The sequence below is a fragment of the Chiloscyllium punctatum genome, chromosome 3 (assembly GCF_047496795.1).
Source record: "Chiloscyllium punctatum isolate Juve2018m chromosome 3, sChiPun1.3, whole genome shotgun sequence".
In the NCBI taxonomy this organism is placed as follows: domain Eukaryota; kingdom Metazoa; phylum Chordata; class Chondrichthyes; order Orectolobiformes; family Hemiscylliidae; genus Chiloscyllium; species Chiloscyllium punctatum.
In genome coordinates this window covers 145,611,979-145,639,459 of record NC_092741.1, presented here as the reverse complement: position 1 = coordinate 145,639,459, position 27,481 = coordinate 145,611,979, and the positions used below count along the sequence as shown (strand labels likewise).

At 39.8% G+C, this 27,481-nt stretch overlaps 1 protein-coding gene across 3 annotated transcripts in view; it reads left to right on the top strand.

Annotated features, from left to right (window-relative positions):
• Positions 1–27,481, top strand: part of nbas (NBAS subunit of NRZ tethering complex) — a 248,990-nt gene that overhangs the window by 127,321 nt on the left and 94,188 nt on the right. For all 3 annotated transcript variants that reach the window (XM_072561955.1, XM_072561957.1, XM_072561954.1), the window contains exons 31-38: positions 440–552; positions 10,486–10,599; positions 11,083–11,196; positions 15,084–15,241; positions 21,581–21,661; positions 22,927–23,091; positions 23,174–23,287; positions 26,664–26,787. In XM_072561955.1, coding sequence (XP_072418056.1) covers positions 440–552; positions 10,486–10,599; positions 11,083–11,196; positions 15,084–15,241; positions 21,581–21,661; positions 22,927–23,091; positions 23,174–23,287; positions 26,664–26,787 — 983 coding nt within the window. The remainder of the gene's footprint in view (positions 1–439; positions 553–10,485; positions 10,600–11,082; positions 11,197–15,083; positions 15,242–21,580; positions 21,662–22,926; positions 23,092–23,173; positions 23,288–26,663; positions 26,788–27,481) is intronic.

The following is a 27,481-nucleotide window of genomic DNA, read 5'->3' as shown; positions in this document are numbered from 1 at the left end:
CTTTGATGAAGACCTCAGGCAGTGTTGAAGCATAGGGAGCAACCTAAGAAGTCTGAGTGAGGGTTAGGTTATGCCATTTGCGACATCCCATGTGATTTGTGGGTCCTGTTAACTTAGCAACATTAAAACAAAACAATATTAAAACTGGCAATGTTAAGTTTGGACTCCCTGAACTGCTAAGTAAAGCACATCTATTTCAGCGTGGAAAAATTGAGGCTGACAACTGATTTGAGTACAACACCTTGTGGCTGAGAAGGGGGTCAACTTATTCCTGCTTATCAACTTATGCCACCATCTACGGTATTGCTTTAGTTCACTCTATACACTTGGAGAAATCATAATTAAGTGTTGCATTAAAGCGACTGATAATGAAGGTAATTGAGTGTGTCACCTTGCCTTCATGGTTGAAATTAATTTATCCACTTTATTGTGTTAATAGGTGCTGTTTACAACTCATTACAGACTGCCCCCCTGTCATTCAGGAAGAGCTGGATCTCATTAGTGCTCTCAATGTGATGGAAGAGTTCAACATGAAGATTTTGCCCATGCAAGGTATAAGAGCTTGCTTCTCAAATGAAGCAGGTCAAAGAAAATTTATCTCACGTGTAGAAGAGAGTGAGGGGCATTAGTGGTTACAAAGTGGGAGTGATGGGATGAAGACCACTGAGCAATGTTGGCAGGCAGTACAAGGAAATAGTGATGCTATTGCTGTGTTGTTGCTGGACCAGAAACCCAGAGATCTAGGTAATAAATCAGGTTCAAATCCTAGCACAGCAGATGGTGGAACTTAACAACAGTTTTTTAAAAAAAGTCTGGATTTAAAGTCTGTCCTGTACCCATAAAGCAGAATGAGTCTAACCTGATCAATTACCAACCCCTCAGTCTAAGCTCAATCTCAAGGAACGTGATTGAAGGTGTCATTAACAATGCTATCAAGCAGGGCTTGTCTAGCAATAATCTCCTTACTGCTGCTTGGATGGATTTCTCCAGGGCTACTCAGCTCCTGACCTTATTACAGCTCTGGTTCAAACATGGCCAACAGAGCTGAATTCTAAAGGTGAGGTGACAGTAACTTGCACTTCACATCAAGCCCACATTAAGGAGCCCCCAAGAAACTAGAGTTATTGAGAATCTGGAAGAAAACTCTCTTCTGGTTAGTCGTACATAGCAAAAAGAAAAGTTGAGTGTTGGAGGTCAGTCATCGCAGCTCCTGAACGTGTCTGCAGGAGTTCCACAGGTCACTGTCCTCAACCAAACCATCTTCAGCTGCTCCATCAATGATCTTCCTTCCACCAAAGATCAGAAGTGGAGGTGTTGGCTGATGATTGCACAACGTTCGGCACCATTCGTGATCCTCCGAATCTGAAGCAGTCCAAGTAAGAAAGACCTGGACAGTCTCCAGTTTGTCCTGACAAATGGAAAGTACATTTGTGACACACAAGAGCCAGGCAATGCCTAGATCCAACAAGACAGAATTTAACCTTGCCTTTTGGACTTGTGTTGGCATTACCATCACTGCATTTTCTACTATCAACATCCCGAGGAATTACTGTTGACCAGAAACTGAACTGGACAACCCGTATAAGTACTATGGCTATAAGTCATAGAGATGTACAGCCAAGAAACAGATCCTTCCATCCAACTCATCATGCTGACCAGATATCCTAAATTAATCTCGTCCCATTTGCCAGTATTTGGCTCATATCCCTCTAAACCCTTCATATACATGTATCCATCTAGATGCCTTTTCAATGTTGCAATTGTAGCAGCCGCCTCCACTTTCTGTGGCAGCTCATTCCATACACGCACCATCCTCTGCATGTAAAAGTTGCCCCTTTGGTGCCTTTTAAATCTTTCCCCTCTCACCCTAAAGCTATGCCCTCTAGTTCTGGATTCTTCCAGCTCAGGGAAAAGACCCTCATCTATTTACCCTATAAGGTCACCCCTCAGCTTCTGATGCTCCAGGGAAAACAGTCCCAACCTGTTCAGCCTCTCCCTATAGTTCAAACTTGGCAAAATCCTTGTAATTCTTTTCTGAACCCTTTCAAGTTTCACAACATCTTTCCTCTAGGAAGGAGACAAGAATTGAACAAAATATTCCAAAGGTGGCCTCACTAATGTCCTGTACCGTCGCAATATGACCTCCCAACTCCTATGCTCACTGCTCTGACGAGTAAAAAGAAAGCATACTAAATACTTTCTTCACTATCCAATCTACCTGTGACTCCACTTTCAAGGAGCTATGAACCTGTACTCCAAGGTCTCTTTGTTCAGCAACACTCCCCAGGACCTCACCATTAAATGTATAAGTCCTGCTAAGATTTGCCTTTCCAAAATGCAGCCCTAACGTTTATCAAAATTAAACTTCATCTGCCACTCCTCTACTCATTAGCCCATCTGATCAAGATCCCATTGTACTCTCAGGTAACCTTCTTAGCAGAGTCCATTACACTCCAATTTTAGTGTCATCTGCAAACTTGCTAACTATACCTCTAATGCTCACATCCAAATTGCTTATATAATTGATGAAAAGCAGTGGCACATCACTGGTCAGAGGCCTCCAGTCTGAAAAACAACCCCTCCACCACCACCCTCTGTCTTCCACCTTTGAGTCAGTATCCAGATGGTTGAATCTCTCTCTATTTCATGTGATCTGACCTTGCTGACCAGTCTATCATGAGGAACTTTGTCAAAGGCCTTACTGAAGTTCAGACAGATCACATCTACAGCTCTGCCATCATCAATCGTCTTTGTTACTTCAAAAAAACTCAATCAAGTTTGTGAGACATGATTTCCCCCACACAACGCCATGCTGACTATCCCTAATCAGTGCTTGTCTTTCCAAATACGCAGAATTCCCTCCAACAACGTACCACTATCGATGTCAGGCTCACTGGTCTATAGTTCCCTGGCTTTTCCTTACCACATTTCTTAAATAGTGGAACCACGTTTGCCAACCTGCAATGTTCTGGCACCTCACCTGTGACTATCGATGATACAAATATCTCAGCAAGAGCCCCAGCAATCACTTCTCTAGCTTCCCACAGGGTTCTAGGGTACACCTGATCAGGTCATGGGGATTTATCTAATTTTATACATTTCAAGACATCCAGCACCACTACCTCTGTAATATGGATGTTTTTCAAGATGTCACCATCTTTTTCCCCACATTCTGTACCTTCCATAACCACCACCACTGTAAACACATGCAAAGTACTCTTTTAGTATCTCCCCTATCGCCTGTGGCTCCACGTGTAGGCTGCTTTGCTGATCTTTGAGGAATCCTGTTTTTTCCCAAGTTACCCTTTTGATCTAATGTATTCATATAATCCCTTTGGATTCTCCTTAACCCTATTTGCCAAAGTTATCACATGTCCCCTTTTTGCCCTCCTGATTTCCCTCTTAAGTATACTCCTACTGCTTTTATATTCTTTTGAGGATTCACTCGATCTCTGCTGTCTATACCTTACATATGCTTCTTGTTCTTAACCAAAACCTCAATTTCTCTTATCATCCAGCATTCCCTATACCTACCAGCCTTTCCTTTCACCCTAACAGGAACATACTGTCTCTGGACTCTTGTTATCTCATTTCTGATGGTTTCCCATTTTCTAGCCGTGCCTTTCCCTTTTCCAAACACCCAATTAACTTTTGAAAGTTCTTGCTTAATACCATCAAAATTGACCTTCCTCCACTGTAGAACTTCAACTTTTAGATCCTGTCTATCCTTTTCCATCATTACTTTAAAACTAATAGAATTATGGTCACTGGCCCCAAAGTGCTCCCCTACTGACAGCTCAGTCACCTCACCTGCCTTATTTCCCAAGAGTAGGTCAAGTTTTGTACCTTCTCTAATATGTGCATTCACATACTGAATCAGAAAATTTTCTTGTACACACTCAACAAATTCCCCTCCATCTAAACCCTTAACACTATAGCAGTCCCAGTCTATGTTTGGAAAGTTAAAATCCCCTACCATTATCACGAGTATTCTTACAGATAACTGAGATCTCCTTCCAAATTTGTTTCTCAATTTCCTGCTGACTATTGGGGGGTTTTTAGTACAATCCCAATCCCAATCCCAATAATCCTTTTCTTGTTTATCAGTTCGACCCAAATAACATCCCTGGACATAATTCCAGGAATCTCCTCCTTAAGTACTGTGTAATGTTATCCCTTATCAAAAACACCACTCCCCTTCCTCCCACATCTCACTGCCAACCCCACCCCCCCCCCCCCTCCGCGCGCCCCCAATTCTTCTTTTCCCATTTCTATCCTGGAACATTAAGCTGCTAGTCCTGTCAATCTCTGAGCCACATCTCTGTAATTGCTATGATATTCCCAGTCTCATGATCCTTCCCTGTTAGGCCTCTTCCATAGAAATTCAGGTGCAATTCATCCTTCTTGTACAGGTCACTTCTACCCCAAAAGAGTTTCTAATGATCCAAAAATGTAAACCCTTCTCCCCTGCACCAGCTCCTCAGCCACGTGGTTCATCTGCTCTGTCTTCCTACTTCTATCCTCTCTAGCTCATAGCACCAGGAGTAATGCAGATATTACTACTCTCGAGGGCCTCCTTTTTAAGTTCCTGCCTAACTTCCTTTATTCTCCCTTCAGAATCTCATCCTTTTTTCTTCCTATTTCGTTTAGTTCCAGTGTGTACAACGACCTCCTGCTGATCCCATTCTCCTTTGAGAACATTTTGCACTGCCTCCAAGATATCCTTGACCCTGGCACCAGCGAGGCAACACACCATTCTGATTTCTCGCTGTTGGCTGCAGAAACGTCTGTCAGTGTCTCTGAATCGCGAGTCCCGTGTCACAGTCGATCACTTGGAACCTGACATACTCCTCCTTACATTAGAGCCAGTCTCGGTACCTTGGCCATTCATGCAATATTCCCCTGAGAATCTATCACCTCCTATGTTTTCCAAAACAAAATAATTGTTTGAGATGGAGATAGCCACAGGAGACTCCTGCACTAATTGCATCCCTCTCCTGACAGTAACCCATCTACCTGACTATAAATGCAGTATTTCTCCCTTCCTCTAACTGCCATTCATCACACCCCTGTAAATTCCTCTTTGCCTCTAACTGCCGCTCCAACCGATCCATGTGATCTGATAGGATTCACAACTGTGGGTGGCACGGCGGTTAGCACTGCTGCCTCACCGCGCCAGAGACCTGGGTTCAATTCCCGCCTCAGGCGACTGACTGTGTGGAGTTTGCACGTTCTCCCCGTGTCTGCGTGGGTTTCCTCCGGGTGCTCCGGTTTCCTCCCACACTCCAAAGATGTGCAGGTCAGGTGAATTGGCCATCCTAAATTGCCTGTAGTGTAGGTAAGGGGTAGATGCAGGGGTATGGGTGGGTTGCGCTTTGGCGGGGCAGTGTGGACTTGTTGGGCCGAAGGGCCTGTTTCCACACTCAGTAATCTAATCTAATCAAACACACTCGCTGCAGACATAATCAGCAGCAACATGAAAATGTTCCCTAATCTCCCACATCTGACAAGAAGAGCACATCACTCTACAAAAGGCCATCTTTGCAGTCTTACTGCTCTGAAAAACACTGCTGTAGGCTAACTTAGTAACTGTATTTTATATTTTTAAACTTTAATCAAGAGACCGATCTCAGTAAAGCATATAACCAAATAGACCCCACTCTACTCACTATTAAAAAAAGATGACAAGGTTATATTTGAAAACCATTACTTATCTGATCCTGTTCTGTGAGCTCTCCCACACCGTATCCTTAAATTCATCTCTGAATGTTGTTGTTTGTTAATTTTTTCCAGATGTACTCTGTCTGGAAATACTTGAGCTCAAACAGCAAAGACAGTGGCTGTACAGATTCACTGCTGTGTCAGACAGCAGTGTAGGTTTCTTTCTGTCTTTCTCTCACTGACCATTGGTCCCTGCCTTTGTTCTGTTCCTCCTTTTAAAAGTGCCATTATTTTGACTTTTTATTCTCCAAAGTTCCAAACCAATGCAACAGTTTATAAAACAGTAAATACTGCTTTCTGAATTTGAGGAAATCACCTCTAACACCTAAAATATCTCCTCAAAGGAGCAGCTCTTACAGCCACAATTTATTTCCCATCCTGCATCAGGTTCAGAGACGAGGGATACAGCAGTGCATAACTCGCCACCTGACTCAAAGCCTATTCACCATCTTCAAGGTACGAATTGGGAATATGGTGGAATGTTCACAAATAGCTGGATCAGTGCTGGTCCAACAACACTCGAAGCTTGAGGCCATCCAGGACGAAGTGACTGACTTGTTTGGCACCACCTCCACAAATATTCACTACTTCCTCCACTGGTATACAGCTGCAGTAATCTGTACCATCTACAAGATGCACTGCAGGAATTCACCCAGGTTCCTTAAGAAGCACCTTCCAAACTCAGGGTTACTACTATCTAGAAAGACAAGGGCAATGCATACATGGAATACAACACTTCTATGTTCTTTTCCAAACTAATCACTTGACTTGAAAATATATCACCGTTCTATCATTGTCAAATTCCTGGAACTGCATCCCAGTTGGCAATGTGAGTCTATGTACATCAAATAGACTGCAGATATTCAGGAAGGCAGCTCACCAAGGGCAATAAATTTGGCCTAGCTAGCAGTGCTCATATTCCATGGATAAAGAAAAAGATTCCCTGTTCTCACATCAGTTGAGTTAAGCTTTCTTTTTGCGCTCTCTCCAGGATCTCTGTATTCTTTTAGTAACAAGGAAACCAGACTGATGACAATAGTGCAAAGTCTGCATCTGCAGACTACGTATAGTCTCAGTAGAATGGGTGGAGCCAATATCACATTAACATCGACCCTTCAGAATCATAACCTTTGACAACAATTAACACGAGATAAACAAAGGACAAAAGAACTTTGCTTAAAGCACCCAAATACTAGAGTTCCATGAAACAGCATGGTTGCTCTCTCTGTTTTGATTAAGTATAATATCTGAATCTAAAATATTACAACAGGCACTTGAACTGTTTCTAGAAAACTGGAGCATCAAAGAAAAATTTCAAAATATTTAAAAGGAAATTTACAGAATCTAATCTTGCTGATAAGGTTCATTATCTGTCAGCATTTCAATCAGAACAGAGTTTAATCTAAGAAAAGGGGAGTCATAGAGATGTACAGCACAGAAACAGACCTGTCAGTCTGATTCGTCCATACTGACAGATATCCTAAATTAATCTTGTCCCATTTTCCAGCTATTGGCCCACATTCTTCTAAACCCTTCTTATTCAGTGAAAATACTCTGGAACAAATGTTCTGGCATTGACTTCAGTCAGTGTCTAAATGCAGGGTGAAATCCTGTCACTTCACAATTGAGATTGTTAATTCATCACTATGGACAGATGGTACCACATTTACAGCATGTTAATATAAACCACAATTTGCATCCCAAAATGTGTTGATACCATGATTCATCCATCAAATAGTTTGGCCTTGAGAAATGCATGAAATAAATTTAGTTACACTTAATTTTGCACTGGATTCTTATTAAAAGTGTGAAGAGGATTTGTCATGCATGATTGACCTCAGTTTTATTTCTAAACTGTTTCCGATTCTCAAGCTGTATGACCAGGAACAGAATTATTTGGAACAATGAGTTTTCTTTCAATTATGACATGAGATTTCATGAGTATATTTCAAATTGAGAATTTTACGTTAATATATCTAAAATAATTCTCTTATTTTCACTTTCCTGTCTTTGAGAGTGTGCAGACTCTGATACGTAAAGCTATAGTTCTTTTACGAAAATATTTTCAGTGTTTGATCAATGATTGGTAGACTGTTGATTTTACTTGTAAGTCCATTAGAAATTTGAAGTAAAAACACCATGTACTTCACAAATGCTGCTACATGTCTTTGTCAGCATAATTAACCAGCTGTTACAATATGGTGCCCAGACCAATTAATGAGTGCATAGTGTAATTTTTCATACAATTTGTGGTGAAAGACACTATAACAGTCATTGTTGCTAGATAATTAGATAGAAGACAACTGGTTTGAAAATGGAAATAACTTCAAGGATTGATTAATTGATCCAGAGGTTTTCAATTTATCAAAACTGTTGGTGCATTAAGACCACCTTTATGCTTCTCCTTGTAGATTACTGCCTGGAAAATTTAAAATTGGAAACAAAAGTCATCTAAATGTGAAACATTAACAGTTTCGGAAGGCAGCTTACAACTCTGTGGCATTGACCTGTTGCTCCATTGTAATGCAAATTCCTACAGTGTTTTCATGTGACTTGTGATATTTTTGATAGCAAGTTTATTTTCTCCCTCAAGTATTGGAAGTCTGCCCACACAAGATTACGTTTAATTTGTTGCTGATAAGGCTGTTTGTCTGTCCTGGGTTCCTGAATCCAATAAATGTTTCCGATGGAAGTAAAAACAGTTGTTTAGATTTTCTGGAGGATGTTTGGCACCCTCATCCAAGTGCTGCTGCTTAGGACACCAATGGCCATCAAAGAGAGTGAGGATTTAATACATTTGAAATAGGTATGGAACGAGACCATTACATCCCTCAAGCCTGCTCTACCGTTCCACTATGGCTGATGGTTTTGTGTTTGAATTTCACTTTCCCATCTTCCTCCGATAGCCATTTCCTTTGACAAGCAAGAATCTATCAATGTATTGAAAATATTTCATGACCCTACCTCCATTGTCTTCTGAGGCACAGAGTTCCAAAGTTGCACAGCCCTCTGAATGCAAAAAAAAATTTCACCTTTGTCTAAGAAAAAAGCTACTCCTAATTTTAAACGAGTGCTCCCTGCTTCTTGGCTGACTTGCAACGTCTTTTCCATGTCCGCCTTGTCAAGACCTTTCAGAGTCTTCTACTTAAATCAAGTCACCCCTCTCTGTCTTCTGAACTCCAGGGGAGACTAGCTCAGCTAATCCAATCTATCTTCATAAGCCAGCTCACTTATTCCACATATGGATCCAGTAAACTTCATCTGAGCCGCATTCATGTCCTTCTTATTTATGTCCTTCTTAAATAAGCAGACTAAATCTGTATATGCATTCGAGATGTGACCAGAACTGTATGCAATATTAAAGTGCAATTATTCCAAATAATTAAATTTTTGTTGGTGATTTTCAGTATTATTATTTGAAAGCATTCATACCTGTGACTGCCCACTTTTGTTTCGGTGAACTCGAAGCTTGGACATGTTCCGTGAATGCAGAAATTGGCCTCTCTACCACTCAGTTTCTCCATATTCATCATTCAAGCATGTACTGCTGCATTCTATATTTATCACCTTAATTCAGCTCTACATTATCTGTATTCATACCCGCAGTGGTTAAATCATTCCACCTTTATGTCCTCTGTGTCCTGTCAATTGTTCAGTGAAGAACTTGCTTCACCTTTTTGAAAATAATTTCTTCGTGGCTTTGTGCACCTCAGCACCAGCGAATGGGAAAGAACCGCAAAGAAGATTTATTCACAAAATGGAATCCATGAATTAAATGGAAGTGACTGCTTGGGTACAAAATTGGTTGAAGCACAGAAAGCAGAAAATGGTAGCAAATGATTGTTTTGAAGGGAAGCGTGCAGTGTAGCTCCGCAGAATTTGCAAATGACATACTCAAAAATATGACGGTGAGAAGGTTAGCAATTGATTTTTTTAAGAGGACATTTCACACTTGTGAAATACACACTTGTCAAATGAAATTTAACAAGCGTAAGAAGTGATTCTCCTTGGTATGAGGAATGAAAAGAGTTAGTATAAACTGCAAAAAGTTTAAAGGCTGGCACAGGGATATGAGAGAGAATGTACACTAAATTTTAAAAGGTGAGAATTTGTGAAGGCTGTTGAAAAGGCACATGGATGGGATCGTTGGTTATCTAAGTACGTGGTAGTTCATAAAAACAAGGAAATTATGTCTCAGAAATTACTGGTTTGCCACCATCTAAGTTTACTAAACGTTGGGTACTGCTTCTTTGTCAGGCGAAAGACGAAAGAGCAACGCTCTTAAAGGTTGTGATTTCCAGTAAACCTGTTGGACTGTAACCTGGTGTCATGTTGCTTCTGACCTTGGCATTCTATGGTTTTACAATTCGAAGTATACATGAAGCAAATGTTGTCAGTCCCAATATCTCAAAGCATGAGTGGACTGAACCAGTATAGGGCTTAGAGTCGAGTGTGTGGTGCTGGAAAAGCACTCCGGTCAGGCAGCATCCGTGGAGCAGGAGAATCGAAGTTTCGGGCATAAGCCCTTTATCATTTCCTGCGTGTCCTCCTGTGCTTTTCCAGCACCACACACTTGACTCTGATCTCCAACATCTGCAGTCCTTACTTTCTCCCAGTATAGGGCTTAGGTTGTCACCAGTTATGGTAGGCACATATTGCTATGATATGGACACTTATTATTGTAAAAGCTTTTCTCTTGTTATGACTGTGGAAACAGACTAAAGAAGTTGCATTTTTCTTTCTTTTTGCCTTGTCTCTCTACAGTACGTATGTGCTCAGACCGACTCCGACTCATCAAGGAGTGCATTAATCAGTGTCCAACAGCATACAAACAGTCAAAAAAGCTCTTGATTCTTGCAGATTTGCTGAGAGTAGCAGGTAAGTGGGCTTGTTAGTAAAATGCATCTGTCCAATTAGATAGCAACAAAGATACAAACAGTTGTTGACAGAAGCCTGTTCTCTATATAATCTCCACCTAGATGTTGTGATCTTTGTTAAAACATATCCTTATAATATCAGTATGAAATATAAACTACAACTTATTTTTAGTTTTCACGTGTTTGAATTTGTCACTTCTAACAAAGGGTCATTGACCTCGAAATGTTAACTCTGTATTTCTGTCAACAGATGCTATCTGACCTGTTGTTTCCCCGGCTGTCTGTTTTTGTTTCAGCTTTCCAGTATCAACAGTTCATAATTTTTATGTTCATATTTGTATCTGACAATTATCCTCATCTTGCCCTTTTAAAGTTTGAGACCATCTCCAGATGTTTTAGGTAATTTATTTTAAAGATGGTCATTTGTTCGGTAAGTCTTGCGCATCATCTGAACTGTTATTTTGTTTTTCCAATATATAAACAGGGCAGGATAAGGCACAGAGGAAAGGAGAGGTATTGGTTCTCCTGGCTGAGCAGGCCCTTGAGTATGAAGATTACAAAGCTAGCAGTATTCATTGCCAAGAGCTTATGTCTGCAGGTGACTTTTTTAATTGTGACTGCACCGATTTTGTACTGTTCTCAGAATAGGGATTAATTGATTTAGTTTTATTTTCCACATTAAAACCTGTTGTGAATTCATTATATAAATTCACAGTTGCTCATAAAACCCTATGCAATTGAATTTTGGAACACAGCCATCAATAAATACATCCGTATAAAATTTACTTGAACTTGAGCAGAATCTGATATTCCAGCAGAATTTGAGCAATGTAAACTTCTTTTGGGTAAAGTTAGCCTGTTACTTCCTCTTTGTCTGTTGGTTCTTGCTATATTTAGCCTACTTGCATTCCTCTGTATCCCATACAAAGATGCGATGAGGTTATAAATTAAGAGCATTGAGTCATCCATTCACACCTAAGCTCCGTGAACAGCAGGATCTTCTATTGACTGAGTAGCAGAATATGCACCTACACTAATCAAATGATTAGACACAACTATTCATGTTAATTGAATTCTTAGCATTTTGTAGCAGGGAGGAGAATCAATGGCATACTCCTTTCAGAAATGAATTTTTCATATCGGTAGAGACAAAAAAGACCTGCAGATGCTGGAATCCAAAATAGACAGGCAGGAGGCTGGAAGAACACAGCAAGTCAGGCAGCATCAGGAGGGGGAGAAGTTGACATTTCGTGTGTAACCCTTCTTTGGGACTTGAGTCGAAACGTCAACACCTGAAACATCAACTTCTCCACCTCCTGATGTTGCCCGGTTTGCTGTGTTCTACCAGCCTCCTGCCTGTTTATTACTCATATCTATGACATAAATGTAAATGAAAATTATTGGCTATTATGAAATAACATTAATTCTTCATCACTCAAAAAATCTCAATCAATGCTTAGAAATATTTAAAATGTATGCTTGGTCAAAAAAAAAACGACCTTCATTAATAACATACCTCTTGACATCCCCCCCCCGCTTCATGTCAAAATCTAAATCATTTATATGCAGAATGAAAATGTATGGCTACAGCACCACTTGCCTGTTAACTCAGTAACATGCTTTTTATTCGCTTATCCATATAGCAATCAGTTTTGCTATTGATATTGCCATTTCCAAGTTCTTTAGTTACAGATACTTATTCTTTATATAAAACTTTCTACTTGTTATGTTAAAATCCTTCTCTTTCTACCATTTCGGTGATGGCATCAAGAACTCAATTGGTTGTCATCACTGTGGCTCGGTTGGAAGCACCCTTGCCTGAATCAAAGTTGTGGATTTCCATCTCACTTCAGGACTTAAGCACACAAAAAAATATCAAAGCTGAAGTACTGAGGGAAGTGAAGTACTGAGGGACAGAGCACTTTCACCTTCTGGATGAACTGTGAAAGCAAGTCCTCGATCTGCCCTCCAGATGAATGTAAATGATCCTACGGCACTATTTCAAAGAAATGTAGGGGAGTTATTTCTGTTGGCTGGTATTTATTCCTCAAACAACAAATTATTTGTCCCCTTGCTTTCTTGCAAGCCTTTTTTTAAAACCTTTTCCGACTTTGAGGCGAGATGTGAGAATTGAGCGCAATATAAAATGATATCATCTCTTTCTCAATTCCTCTAAAACAAGAAATGGTACAAACCTGAACCAGATTACCTTTATTTGTCACTCAGTCATATTTCCAACATTTTAACTGGACCATATTTCCACACTTAAAATATATACCCACTGTGGTTCACTGAGACAAAGTTTACTGGCAGTCAGATTAAAAAGGCTGGTTGCACAGGCGTTTGGCCACTGGATGGATTGATAAATGGAAAGAGATTGAGCAGTCTGTTTAACAGCAATGTATAGATGATCTTTCATTGTCAAGTATAATGCATAATATTGAGTTACAGGAAATAGGTGATGGAACCCTCATGTTCACATGATAGTAGTGCTTAATCTCAGTCATTTTAGCAATATATGATACTGATTGTATGTTACAGAAATTACAGTATTAAATATGTAAAAGTAGTTCGATACCTGGAGGCCTATGATGCTTCAGATACTAAATATTAGAGAATTATTCATCGTAAGGTTTCAAAATGCAAGCTGATGCACAAGTCTGCAGTTAAGTATAGCTGACTAGGGTCCATTACTAATTCAGTAATTAACAGACATGACCAGACATCTTTAAACAATTCACACATGACATTAACGATTAGCCTAAATTTGAACAGATCCACGTTGAATGAATTTTATTGGATTGGAGTAAAATCTCTACAGCTGATGTTTGTAAATATGTGTCATTTCCTCAAGAACTCTTGACTTGCCGAGACTCAAACTTGAAAGCCTGGTTGTTTCCAAGCTTTCTAGGAATTTCCATAATCTTGGATGACAGGAATAATAGATACCAAAAGCAAGTTCTAGAAAAGGGCTGTACAAGAAATAATATTCATTCACTTAAGGTTCAATTAGTTGTATCCTTTGCGTGGACTTCATATTCTCTGTTCTGTAAATATCCCATGTAATTGTTGTGCTGTGTCAACGTCACTGGACTAATATTTAAGATGCTCACACAATGAGGACATGGGTTCGTATCCGACTATGGCAGCTGGTGGAATTTAAATTCAATTAATTAGCACAGGAAAGTAAAAGTTCTCCATAATGAACACCAAGAAACACTCATTAATTGTTGTAAAATTGCAAGTTTACTTATGTCTTTTGGGGAAGTAAATCTACCATCCTTACCAAGTGTTGCCTACCTGTGACTCCAGATCCACAGCAATGTGGTTACTTTACATTACTCTCTGAAGTGTCCCTGAAAGCCACTCAGTTCAAGTGTAATTATGGATGGCAACAAATGCTGGCCTTGCTGGTGATGCTCATGAAGAAACTTAAAAACGTGCATTTTAAAGGTTTTACCGTGTTATTAACTTCTCATCTTTACATGCTTTTAACTATTTTCTAATACGAAAAACAATTTATTTTCCTGATTCTTTCTATCCATCTCAACTGTCTGTTCAATTACCTTTCTTTCTGTTTTGCCTAATATTCTTGCATCTGTTTCTATTCATTTCAAAATCTTTTGATTTTTTTTTAATAAACATTCATATTGTTAATACACAAGGTAAACCCCTCTGTTAATTTAAACCAGATACACAGAAAAGCTCACCTTGCGCTGTAATCTGTTAAATTTTGAGTGGCAAAACTATCTCAAATATCAGTACTTTAAAAAAAATTAACAATTTTACTCTTTAAGTCCAAAAGAGAAGACTAAACAATAACTATTTATAATTCCTTTCTCTTAAATCTATTTCTGCCTCTCACTCTACAATACTGGCTGATAAATTCCCTCTTACATTTACGGCAAATCAATTTCAAACCCACTTGTCATCTTCGCAGGTTTCTTCAGGTCAGCTTCAATCTTCTGCTGCACAAACCACCGAAGTCTATTAAGCCTTTCCTTCACAGACACAGCAAAATGAAATATACAGATAACCCGTTTTCCCCAAATGATGATGAAATATGAGAGGCTGAAACACAGACCCTTATATAATCTGTTTAGATATCAATACTGGACTCAAAAATTGATGCTCTATTTATTTTGTTTTATATTTCCATTACTTTAAAAGCCCAGCCCCTTTAGCATATTGCCTTCTCTGTTTTCTGTAGTACCTAGATTTCCTTTTCAGAGTTTTGAAGTTCTCTGAATAAATTGGTTATTCTTTTTACTCCTAAGAGTAATATTGTTTAAGGAGAAATTGTACATTTAAGGACAAAATGGCAACTGGTACTTGTGTATCTTTTGTTGAAAAGAATGAGTACAATGCCATTTCTGCTGCAGTTCGCATATGACTAAAGTTGAGAAATTATGCAGTGCTAAAACAGGTTGTGACCCAGCTTTAATTAATCGAAGTAACAGGTGGGTGTTTATTTTTCTCCGAAAGGTTACAGCGCTGGTTGGCAGGTGTGCAGCAAACTGGGGCAGTCAGATGGCTATCAGGACCTGACAACCCGGCAGGAATTCATGTCCTTTGCTCGGACTTACTGCCCTCCCAATGTTATCCAGTCCCTGCTAGCTGTCAGCAGCTCACTTCAAACACAGGTATGAACGAATTAGCTCTATGCTGCCAAGAACTGCGGAACCTGGGTGTTAACTCTTGAATTTAAAGAATATCACCTAATACTGTTTGTCCCACTAAGTTTGATGTTCTGTCGAAAAATAAATCAATCGTAATGCAGTCTCCTTCAGTGTGTTCAGGAGAACCTCTTGGCCTAACTAGAAAGGTGTATTGCTGGACCTACTGCTGAGAAATGTGGTAGGCCGAATGGACCAACTGTCCATGGGGTGGGGTGTGTGGGTGGTGGTGGTCAATTGGGTAAGAGTGATCCTCACATTGGAAGGAATAGGTTAGCCATGCAGAAAAGCAACAAATGGTAGAATGAAGTATGTAGAGAATGGAAGAGGGCTCATTTCAATGAGATGAGAAAAGATCCAGCCTAAGTAAAGGCTGATAGGAACTGTTTTGGAACAATGGATAAAGTTCAGCTACAAACCGGGTAAGTTCCTATAGGAGCAAAAGGTATAAGAATCAAAACACAGCTCATTGAATGACGAGTGAAATAGAGATTTTAATGACATGAAATTGTGATTGCATGATGCTTGACATGTACATTCTTCCAAATGAGCACCAGGTAAAGTTCCTGAGATGAAGAAGGTGACAAGGGATATAAAAAGACAAGAGGGACTGTGAGAATACAGTGGCAATTAACATAACCTGGAACCTAATAATTCTCAGCATTTAAATAATTAAAGGTAGAAAGATGCGGAATGGACCCTATTAGGGACGAAGAAGATGCTGTGTAGTTTGAGGCACAAGGCAAAGCTAGAACACCTAATGGGTACCTCATGTTGGTATTTGGTAATGAATATGGAATCTGACAAAATATCAGTTGAAGTGGATTGTAGATACAATGTATAGGCTGAAAATTGAGTAGTAGTAGGACTGGAAGTGAGGCTCTACTTGAGGTAGATAAGTCAATTGGTCCAGATGGCTTGCATCCAGCATGCTAAAGAAAGGTGGGGGATGATTAGGAGATTGGGAAAGACCTTGCCATAATCTTCCAACTTCCCTAGATACAGAGTGACAAATTCAAGGAAGGATATGAGGACATTTCTACGAACTACGGGCCAGTTAGCTTAACATAAGTGACCGGTAAGGTTTTAGAAACAATAATCCAGGCAATGGATTAGATTACTTTACAGTGTGGAAACAGGCCCTTCGGCCCAACAAGTCCACATGGCAGAGTAGAGAGAGAATCAGCAGGAGAGATTGCAATTAGCTAAAGATGGCCAGCACAGATCTGTAAAATGCATATTGATTGATGGTCACATGTCCCAAGATACAGTGAAAACTGTTGTTGTGTGTGCTATACAGGCAGATTGTATCATACAAAGTGCGTCTGGGTAGCAAAACAGAATCCAGAATATCATGTTATAGCTGCAGGGAAGGTGCAGAGCGAGAGAAATCAAGATTAACATTTGAGAGTTCCATTAAAAAATGATGACAACAGGCAAGAAGCTGTTCTTGAAACTGTTTGTATATGTATTCAAACTTTATATCTTCTGCCTGAAGAACAGGTTGGAAGACAGTATAATTGGGGTGGGAGGGGTCTTTGATTATGTGGGTTGCTTTCCTGAGGCAGCAGGAAGTATAGATGGAGTCAGTGGATGTAAGGCTGGTTTGAGTGATGGACTGGACTGTGTTCACGACTGTCAGTAGTTTCTTACGATCTTGGGAAAAGCAGTTGCCATACCAAGTTGTGATGCATCCAGATAGGATGCTTTCTATAGTACATGTATAAAAATTGGTAAGAGTCATTGTGGACATGCCTAATTTCTTTAGCCTCCTAAGGAAGTAGAGACATCGCATTGATGTAAATGTACTAGGACAGACTGTTGGTGATCATCACTCCAGAAACTTGACATTCTCACCCATCTTCACCTCAGCACCATTGATGCAAACAGGGATGTGCCATCCAGTCTGCTTCCTTAAGTCAATCACAAGCTCGTTCATTTTGCTGACATTGATGAAGAGATTGTTGTCTTTACACCATAGTGCTAAGCACTCGATCACCTCCCTCTATTCTGTCTTGTCATAGTTTGAGATCCAACCTACAACCGTGGTGTCGTCAACAAAATTGTAAATATAAAAACAGAAAGAACTGCAGATGCTGTAAATCAGAAGCAGAAACAGAAATTGCTGGAAAAGCTCAGCAGGTCCTGGCTGTAATTGTGAAAAGAAATTAGAGTTAACGTTTTGGGTCCGGTGACCCTTCCTCAGAACTGACATGGACCTGTTGCACCTGTAGATGAATTGCAAAAAATCAAGGAAATTTGGTAGGCCTGAGTTGATGTGAGCCATGACAAACCTTTTGAAGCACTTCATAATTATGGAGGTCAGAACCTGGGGACAGTAGTCATTGAGGCATGCTGCATGATCTTTCTTTGGCACCAAGATGGCAGTGGTCATCTTGAAGCCCAGGTGGGGACTTCAGATTGTAGTAAGGAGACGTTAAAGATGTCTGTGTATACTCCCGCCATCTGGCTCACACAGGATTTGAGTGCATAGCAGGCGATTCCATTCAGGCCAATTGCTTTCCAATTCTGTAAGGCCGATCTGATGTCTGTGGGTGACCATGGATACGTTGTACCGAGGCTGTTGGGATAGGTGATATTGTTTCACTGATATACTGTTGTGATACTGGATAAGACTGTCAAAGTGATGTTACGATCTTGTTGGGGGCTAGCAAATACTTTTGTTTAACGAGGACATTGTTTAAGATCTCAGATATTCATGAAGAAAATAAAATCATGAGTGCCCATAAGCAAAAGTGAGGACTGCAGATGCTGGAGATCAGAGTTGAGATTAGAGTGATGCTGGAAAAGCACAGCAGATCAGGCAGCATCTGAGGAGCAGGAAAATCGACATTTTGGGCAAAAGCCCTCCATGAGGAATGAAGGCAGGGAGCATTCAGTGTGGAGAGTTAAATGGGAGGGGTGGGGAGAAGGTAGTCAAGTGTACAATTACGTGGATGGAGGTGGGGATGAAGATGACAGGTCAGAGAGGAGGGTGGAGCAGATAGGTGGGAAGGAAGATTGGCAAGGAGGACAGGTCGTGAGGATGGTGCTGAGCTGGAAGGTTGGAACTGGGGTAAGGTGGGAGGAGGGGAAAAGAGGAAAGTGGTGAAGTCCACATTGATGCCCTGGGGTTGAAGTGTTCCGAGGCAGAAGATGAAGCGTTCTTCCTCGAGGCGTCGGGTGGTGAGGGAGCGGTGTTGGAGGAGGCCCAGGACCTACATGTCCTCGGCAGAGTGGGAGGGGGAGTTGAAATGTTCGGCCACAGGGCAGTGAGGTTGATTGGTTCGGGTGTCCCAGAGGTATTTCCTTAAGCTCTCTGCAAAAGGGCTTGAGGGAACATCTCCAGGGCGCCCGCACCAATCAACCACACCGCCCTGTGGCCGAACATTTCAACTCCCCCTCCCACTCTGCCGAGGACATGCAGGTCCTGGGCCTCCTCCACCACCACTCCCTCACCACCCGACGCCTGGAGGAAGAACGCCTCATCTTCTGCCTCAGAACACTTCAACCCCAGAGCATCAATGTCGACTTCACCACTTTCCTCATTTCCCCTCCCCCCACCTTACCCCAGTTTCAACCTTCCAGCTCAGCACCATCCTCTTGACCTGTCTAACCTGTCAATCTTCCTTCCCACCTATCTGTTCCACCCTCCTCCCTGACCTATCACCTTCGTCCCCATCCACCTAATTGTACTCTTGACTACCTTCTCCCCATTCCCCTTCCATTTATCTCTCCACCCCGGAGGCTCCCTGCCTTCATAAGTGTCCATAGTTTGGAATAAACAAACTCAATTTTGCTATACAAAATTAGAAAAGTGAAACAATCATCAAACAATACACAGAAAAATTTGCTTTTTAACATTTGGGATGAGCATGAGCTAAATTTGAGTTAACCAAGATATCGTGGGTCACGAAATCTCATTAAAACTCTTGCTTCCTTTGCAAGGGATTCTAATTCTTCACTTTTGAAGATTCCGTCTTAGAATACCATCAAAGCCTCCGTGTTCTGAATGCTTCAGTGACCTCACATGTCTCGGTAGTTCAATCTCATCTCCCGAGACAAAGTTCCCCTGAATTGCTGTCAAGCATATAATTAATGCAACAGTTTCAGCTTTTATCAATCAGCTAACTTCCCTAAGCTGTTGCTGAATTTCTCGAGGTTCCAATTTTTCTCAACTGCGTCAAGCATATACTAATTGCAGCTTCCTTCTTCCCACACTCAGCTGCACTGAACTAGGATTAAAAGCTCAGAGCGTTTCTCTTTAGCCTTCACCCTTTTTGCATTGAACCACAAACTTCTTGGGATTTGTTGTAAACCCTAATTTTGAGGGATCTGCTAGCACTAGCAGTCATGGTGATTGGAGCTACTCGTTTGCGTCAGCACTGTTCCAGTTCCAAAATGTCCTGGACATTTCCCAGCAAGCACACAAATTGAAATCAGAGATCCTGCTTAAGCTGCAACCAATTTCGAGACAACGTTGCCATAGCTGAGTTGTCCTTAACCTGACTTTCAAGTTCCAAATCCTCATTTACAATTTCCTCTTTGATCTGAGCAAGTGAATGATTTTTAACAACCTTTCAGAATTCATAAAATTCATTTAATTAATTTAGTTTTACCTCCAGGATCACTCCGTCTCTCTGGACTTGCAAATAGTGCAAGCAGTTCAGGTGCCTTAGTTCAACAAGCTCTCCTGCTGTTGATCCAGCTATTAATCTGTTAAAGCATCATGATCTCAACCTTTTACGTGCAGTAGACTTGCACATGCTTCAGTTGTTTTGATCGTATTTTCTACTCTTCAATGCTAATTCCTAAAACTAACCATTACATTGTACTTGGATTACGAAGATCTCAAACCACACATTCACAAAGATATAATGCACCTCCTTTCCCATCTTCCTTCCCTTCTCCTCCACCCTCACTTTGCCCCTCATTCAGTGCTCCAGTTGCCTACATTGCAGTCAAGTTCATTATCTGTTCAGTTTGTTTGCCTTTTGGCTCACTTTGTTTCAATTAAATGTCACCACAAATGTCACAATGTTTTCGAATGTGAAGTCAAAATTCAGATGGAAAAACTCTCTCTGGCACAATCGATGGGAAAAATCAAAGAATGTACCTAGACATTTTGATGGTCCTTGAAATCACTAAGGCATAATTCATATCCATTTCTTGAGAGTCATTAACAATAACTTCTGTCCTCTTCAGATGGAATGGTGTTTGGATTTTGGGACCAGATCTATTAACAATTAATCATTTCCCATGATGTTATTAGAGTTAAATAATGTGAACAAAAACTGTAATTACTTTTAACTGAACAAACCACATGGTACTTTAGCTAATATAATTGTATTAAAATGAAATAAATTTTGTTCCAAGTATTTTTGTCAGAGCATTGGAAATTATTCTCAAATGGCATATATGTTTGTACAACCATGAAGACAATTGTGTTTCTATCCGTAAGCAACCAGACTGAGATACTATTCATGAACTGCACAAAGCCTGGACCAGGAAGTGTGCAGGTATCAGGGGCAGTAAACAAAAATAAAGGGAGGCAAATAATTATTTGATGAAAGCAGAGAGAAGTCATAAAAATCCAACAATTAAAAGCTGAAGTAATAAGATTTCACATTTATAAATTTAATTTTCAGTGCCACAGAGATTAGTAATTTAAGACTCATCATACCTTTACAAAGGCATCTTGACAAAAGCTAGCATGCCATAACTTTCTGTGGCTTGTTTAGATTGTACCTGACTGGTCGTAAGAAAGTCAGCAACATTTATGATTTTAAATGTTAAATTGGATTGCAAGATACTACTTTCAGGTCTTGCTACAAACCCACTGTCATAGGAAGTAGTTATGTGATTTAAGTGCAAATACCATTAAATTCAACATCATTTTGACAGTAATTCTTGACTCCTATACCGTATTCTCCAAGAAATAAAGTCAGTTTTTAATTTAGATTAATTATCTGAACAATGCAGAACCACTTTTGAATTGAGCTTTGAAACAATTGTGTGTGTGAATTAATGTTGAATGCAGCAGTTTCTAGTTATGCAAAGTATTTGTTTCATTTGTTGAGCCATTAGACAGTTACATTCGATGTATCCCTGCAATTTGTTAGTTTTTGTGACTCATTTCTTAATGTTGCTTTACTTGGAGTAGTACTTTCTCAACAGACATAAAAATTCAAACATTTTATGCTAGAAAAGATCAATATACTTGTGTGTTTCATAGTTCATTTAAATTAATCAATGTTATAATTGCAAGGTGCTAAATCACTGCTTCTTGTTGAATTAATTTTGCAGATATTGTATCAAGCTGTAAATTATCAGATTGAGCCATCAGAGAGGAGCGAGTCTATAAATTCTACGGGCAATGCTCAGCAGGTCAGAATTGGCATATCTTCAACGGGTTCTCCCACCTTTCTGAAGCAGGATTTTACCATCCCATCTAATACACAAGATAAATTGTTGTCTCATAACTTAGAGAGTGTGAATAATAAAATGCATCCATTATTTTCAGTGCCTTGTAATTCAGGTAACCTGTTTATTTTAAATATCAACAGCAACTTTTATTTATGTGGCATTTCCAAGCAGCCTGCGATACTTCAGCACTCCAACTATGACAGCTGCTTACATCTTAAATCTGATAAGCAGGTTACCCATCTGGAGAAAGTTTTGGGATTAATTGTGACAGGATTGTACATTGTGGCATGTTTTTCTTTTTGTGAATTTGATTAAAAAAATGTAAAACATATCCATGTAAGAAAGAATAAGATCAAGTAGATGATGTTAAAAATGAAGCAGCCTGTCAGAGAAAAAATTACATAAAATTATGATTTTTATTTTGGAATATTGTTTGATGATATGACAACTGGGGAAAAAAGAAACTTGAAATCTCTGGTTTGTCACAAAGCTGGTCCTTTTTTTTGGTCAAGGATACAGTGTCCTTGGTTTTTTTCAGAGGGGTCATAAACCACTCAGGCTCCGAATAGACTGGTTTGGTACAGAGATGAAAGGCCTTTTTGTTTTTACATAAACAAAGCTTTTTTTAAGAAGTAACCTGTATGAGTCAGTAGGGTGAGCATTTCAGTTCAGAAGTTGAGTTAGAATCAGATTAGCTGTGGGCTGTGTGGAAACAGGCTGCTAGGCTCTCTCTTCTTCTGCCCTTCTAACTTCGACCTGTAAGCCTTTGTTTCACATTTTGCTCTGTGTTTATTGGGACTGTTGTGTATATTCGGAACAGCATAATTAAGTCGAGTTTGGGATAGTCAGAGTTCTGTGGATATTCTATATTCTGTTCCATGTATTCCATTCTGTAATTTTGTGAATACATTTTTGTCTGTTTTAAAACCTAGTAGTCAACCTAGCGAACTTACTCCGGGTAATTTTCGAAACAAATTGCAAAGTTATACTCTGGGCTGCCAGCTTAAGAATGTTTTGAGTGGTTTGGCCTAGTCCAATAACAACTTTGTTATACTCTTGCCAATTAACTAATAGTGCAAGAAAGCTTTGAAACTTACCATTAAAGTGTTGGTTAATTTTTCCAAAACATTAACAAACCACTTCATTTCTTCTGAATGCCATAAATTTGTTAGGAACCATTTTTTTTAAAAGCACTAATTATTTTGCTTTTTGATTCAAACTTTTAGATTGAAATAAAAGTTTCAAATAATTCATCTGATCTGCTTCATCGGACAACTGCAAAGACTATGGAGGTTCTCAGTAGTACTTCAATGACAACTAAAGCAGTGTTGCATGCTGTCAGTGATGCACAGTGGTGGAAGAAGTCCCTCAGCTACCTGCGGCCTTTACATGTAAGGCCTTTTTGATCATAGCTGAAGAAATAGAAGTTAGATTCTCTCATTTCTATCATTTTAAAGTGTAATTTTCCTTTAGGATCAAGGACGAGAAGCAACATTAAGACATGAGGCTGGTGTAAATGGAGATTTGGAAAAGCAAGGCTGTCATCCCTTTTATGAGATCCTCATCGATGATCCTTTCATTGACAAAGTAAGTCAAACTAGCCGTTAAGTCCAGGATTTGCACTAAATTATCTTTCAAAGGTAGAGTAGTCACACTTATCAATAGTAGATTAGATTAGATTATTTAGAGTGTGGAAACAGGCCCTTCGGCCCAACAAGTCCACACCGACCCTCCGAAGATCAATCCACCCAAACCCATTCCCCTACATTTACCCCTTCACTTAACACTACGGGCAATTTAGCATGGCCAATTCACCTACCCTGCACATCTTTGGACTGTGGGAGGAAACCGGAGCACCCGGAGGAAACCCACGTAGACACTGGGAGAATGTGCAAACTCCACACAGACAGTTGCCTGAGACTGGAATTGAACCCAGGTCTCTAGTGCTGTGAGGCAGCAGTGCTAACCACTGTACCACCGTGTCGCCCCCACATAGAAGTTCCTGCTACTGTTCCAGAGAGATAAAGTTTCCCCTTACTCAACAGCTGAACAAAAAAATTGCAGCACTAAACTATTTGTCTTGTACACACCATTTGAATATTTAGGGCTCATTGAGAAAATTTACCTGGGATTTATTTTCTAGATTTCAATTGATTATTGATCATGTGTATCCTATAATATTGTTTGTATTATCCAAAATATTTGATACAGTAATGTATTTGATCTTTTTGGTTGAGGAATTCATTCTCTACAAAACTATTAATATTTTTGTTTTCTTTTGAGTTACATTTTTGGTGTTGGAGATGATATTCTAACAATTGAAAGTGCTGCAGAAAGCTGCATGAATTTGTTGGATCATTTATAATGACCCAGAATTTGGTGGAACTGAGCTTCTCATGAAATGTTTCTTCACCCTTTAACTCCAATTGTTTTGAATTGCAAACTGCTGACAGTGTAAATTGATAATGGTGCAGTAAGGCCAATGGGACACTTGGTACAAGACAGAACGTAATCTATATCTAAGTAACTTTAATTTTCTGCTGACCATCTTCATTCCCACTAATATTCATGGCATCCTTCAATTTAAGCTTACTCCATCAGTGGCTCTTCACCAATCACTGTCAGGGCAGTTAGCAAAGTTAGTATAGGCCTGTGACCTGGATCAATATTGATCACCTCAGATACAGGATCCTCTCCAGGATGTTCTGCTTTGTTAACATTTGAACAGACTCTGCTAACTGGTGTATTCATGTGTGGGTAGTTGGCTCACAATTTATAGGATCCAGGTCCAGAGCAGGTGTAATAAGCAAGTACCCACCCTTACTCATCAAATGTCTTGTACTTCGATGTCTTTTTCATTCTCAGATATTGCAAATTGGTGCAGAGCATGTTAGCATAAAGTTGGGTCAAACAGCACAAGAAAGGTCACTGGACCTGAAACATTGACTCTGCTTTCTCCCCACAGATGCGACCAGATCTGCTGAGTTTCTCTAGCAATTTGTTTGTGTTTCACAATTATTGAATACTATCATTTTCAGGTTCCATGTCACAATAAGATCCAGCCATGTTCTCAACCACCCCCTCATAATATCAATTGACTATTTTTAATTTGGCTGTCTGATCCAATGGATTATTTAACATGTCACTAAAATTCATAAAAAATAAATTCCTGTTATCATTTGGAATTAATTTGTGATTTCTGTAGGTTGCTTTATCACTTTGAGATAATCTTTTTGTCTTTTTAAGCAAGAATTGTACTGAACCACATTGTCAATTGTGATGACTATTCATTGCATTTAGTTCCAGAGTTCACTGAACTCTCGTGTCTAAATACAAGTTGGAAAGTGGCTAATGGAGTGTGTTATCTAATATTGCAACCTCCTTTCTGAGAAACGCAAGGGCTCAGTAATGGACACCACTTTAGGAAAGATGTATTGGCCTTGGAGAGAGAACAGTGTAGGTTTACAAGAATGAAGCGTGGACTTCATGGATTAAGTAATAAAGAGAAATTTTAGAAATTCGGCCAGTTTTAAAAATTAAAGAAATTTTGAGCATTGAAAAGATTAAGGGGTGATCTGATCAAAGTCTTCAAGAAATTAACAGTAAAGAAAATGACTGAAAAAGACAAACTATTTCCACAGGTTGGGGATTCTCTAATTATGTGACATTGTCTCTGAATTGGGATCAAACTGTTTATGGAGATGTTAGGAAGCACTTTTGTACACAAAGGGTAGTCGAGGTTTGGAACACGCTTCCACAAAGAGCTGATGCTCGATCAGTTGTAGATTTTAAATCTGAGAAAGATCAATTATTGTTAAGCAAAGGTATTTAGATATATGGGCTAAAGGCAGGTACATGGAACTAGGCCACAAATCTCATTGAATGGCAGAACAGGCTTGAGGAGCTCCTGTTCTTGTGTTCCTGTGAATTATTTTGTTCAGTTCATCAAGCATCCTCAGAAACATGTTCATTGCTGTTATGTTTAAAGCTGACATGTAGGGCTGAATGTTTGTTCTGAGGTGTTGACCTTGCCATTAGGATGAAATTCACGTCAGGATCACCAAAAATACCAATAGCAAAGCCCACAAGACAATTTTGAAAGAGGGAGTCCGTTAACTGGCCATCTCCTTTTTAGGACAGCAGACTGATTGCTGAGTCTGGAGGGCCAAGAAAAGGTGTGCAGCATGAACAAATTTGCAGCCCTACTATCAGGGTTGGGAGTTGCTGTAGTACACAGAGAGGCACTATGACACTTGCATTCCCAGTCACTGGCTGCAGATTAGGTCATTTAGAGGACCAAGAGGACTTTTCGACATAAGTGGTAATGCCCTATCTATAGTAATGGCCACAATAATGCAGGTATTTGGAACAGCAACTCCTAAATAGATTGGAGTTTGTTACTTTAATGCCTATTCGTACTGCCATTCAAGGCCACCACCACTGTTTCATAGATGGCCTATTGACATGACCAGCACCGCATGGGCCAGATTGGAAATCTGGTTAGGTTTTGGGGAATGTCCATAATTGTGCCCACTTAGCTGCCGTTTTTGGATGGGTAAGGTATATAGGGCATGCTGTCTCTAATAAAATTGAGATTGGACTAAGTCATAAAGCTAGCATGCTGTTTAATAACACAAAGCTTATCTGCTTTTGATCTTTTTCCTTTGTCAATGATATTGATTCATTTTCCAAACACTGCTAGTTGTCCTTTGCAATTTTTGATGGTGAAACTTCACACAGGTGTATCCTGGCAATTAAAATGCACCTCCTTGTAGGCTCTAGTCTGCCTCACAGTTTCTAATGTACTCATTTGAAAAAGCAAATGAGAAGGGTTGTGTTAATTCTTCAAAATGGAGTATTCTTTACACATTAAATCAACAGGATAGTTTGGTAGGAGTCGGCAGTAATTTAATTTTGTTCATTTAAATTTGTGATGTTCTAATATATATTTTCTCTCATGCAGAGTGAAGTAAACTACACTAGTTATCAATACAGTGCTCTGGAGAACTTTGCAGAAGTCTTGTTGAGAGCTGGAAAATTGTCTGAAACCAAAAGTGAGGGGGAAAACCTATTTCCTGCCACAGAAGGTAAAAGTTATCTTCAGTAGGCCCTGTTACAAATTGTATCTGGTTTTACACCATACTCAGTCTTGCAATGTTATCTGTACTAAAAATGTCTCATAATCAATAGAAATCAAATTCCTTTGACATATCATGTGTGTGCAGAAATGTAAACAGTACATCGTGAAAAATAATAAGCAGACACACGTAAATATATTGCTTATTGCAGCAACAGTGTGCAGATTGTTAGTTCAGGTACACGGTCCTTTATCCAAAATTGTCAGGACTAGCTGTTTTTCAGAATTCAAAAGTTTTCAAATTTCAGAGTAAGTGACAGGTTGATGGTGAAATTTTATAAAGTCTTAGGGGAGGGGCAGACTTATTAAGTAAAACAAGCCTTGAGAGAGAATCCAGGCCTGTCAGTGCTGGGCCACGCCTCCCCATGTCGCACCTGAGTGACACGCATCGAGTGGGTGTCGACTTGGGTTAACTGTTCTCTCCATCCTGGATGCTCCCTGCCTCCATTCCTAAAGAAGGGCTTTTGCCGGAAACGTCGATTTTCCTGCTCCTCAGATGCTGCTTGACTTGCTGTGCTTTTCCAGCACCACTCTCATCTAAACTTTGGTTTCCAGCATCTGCAGTCCTCACTTCTGCCTAGTTAACTGTTTGCATGCCAAACAACCTTGTTCATGACAAAAAAATTCACAAAAACAAATTGCAG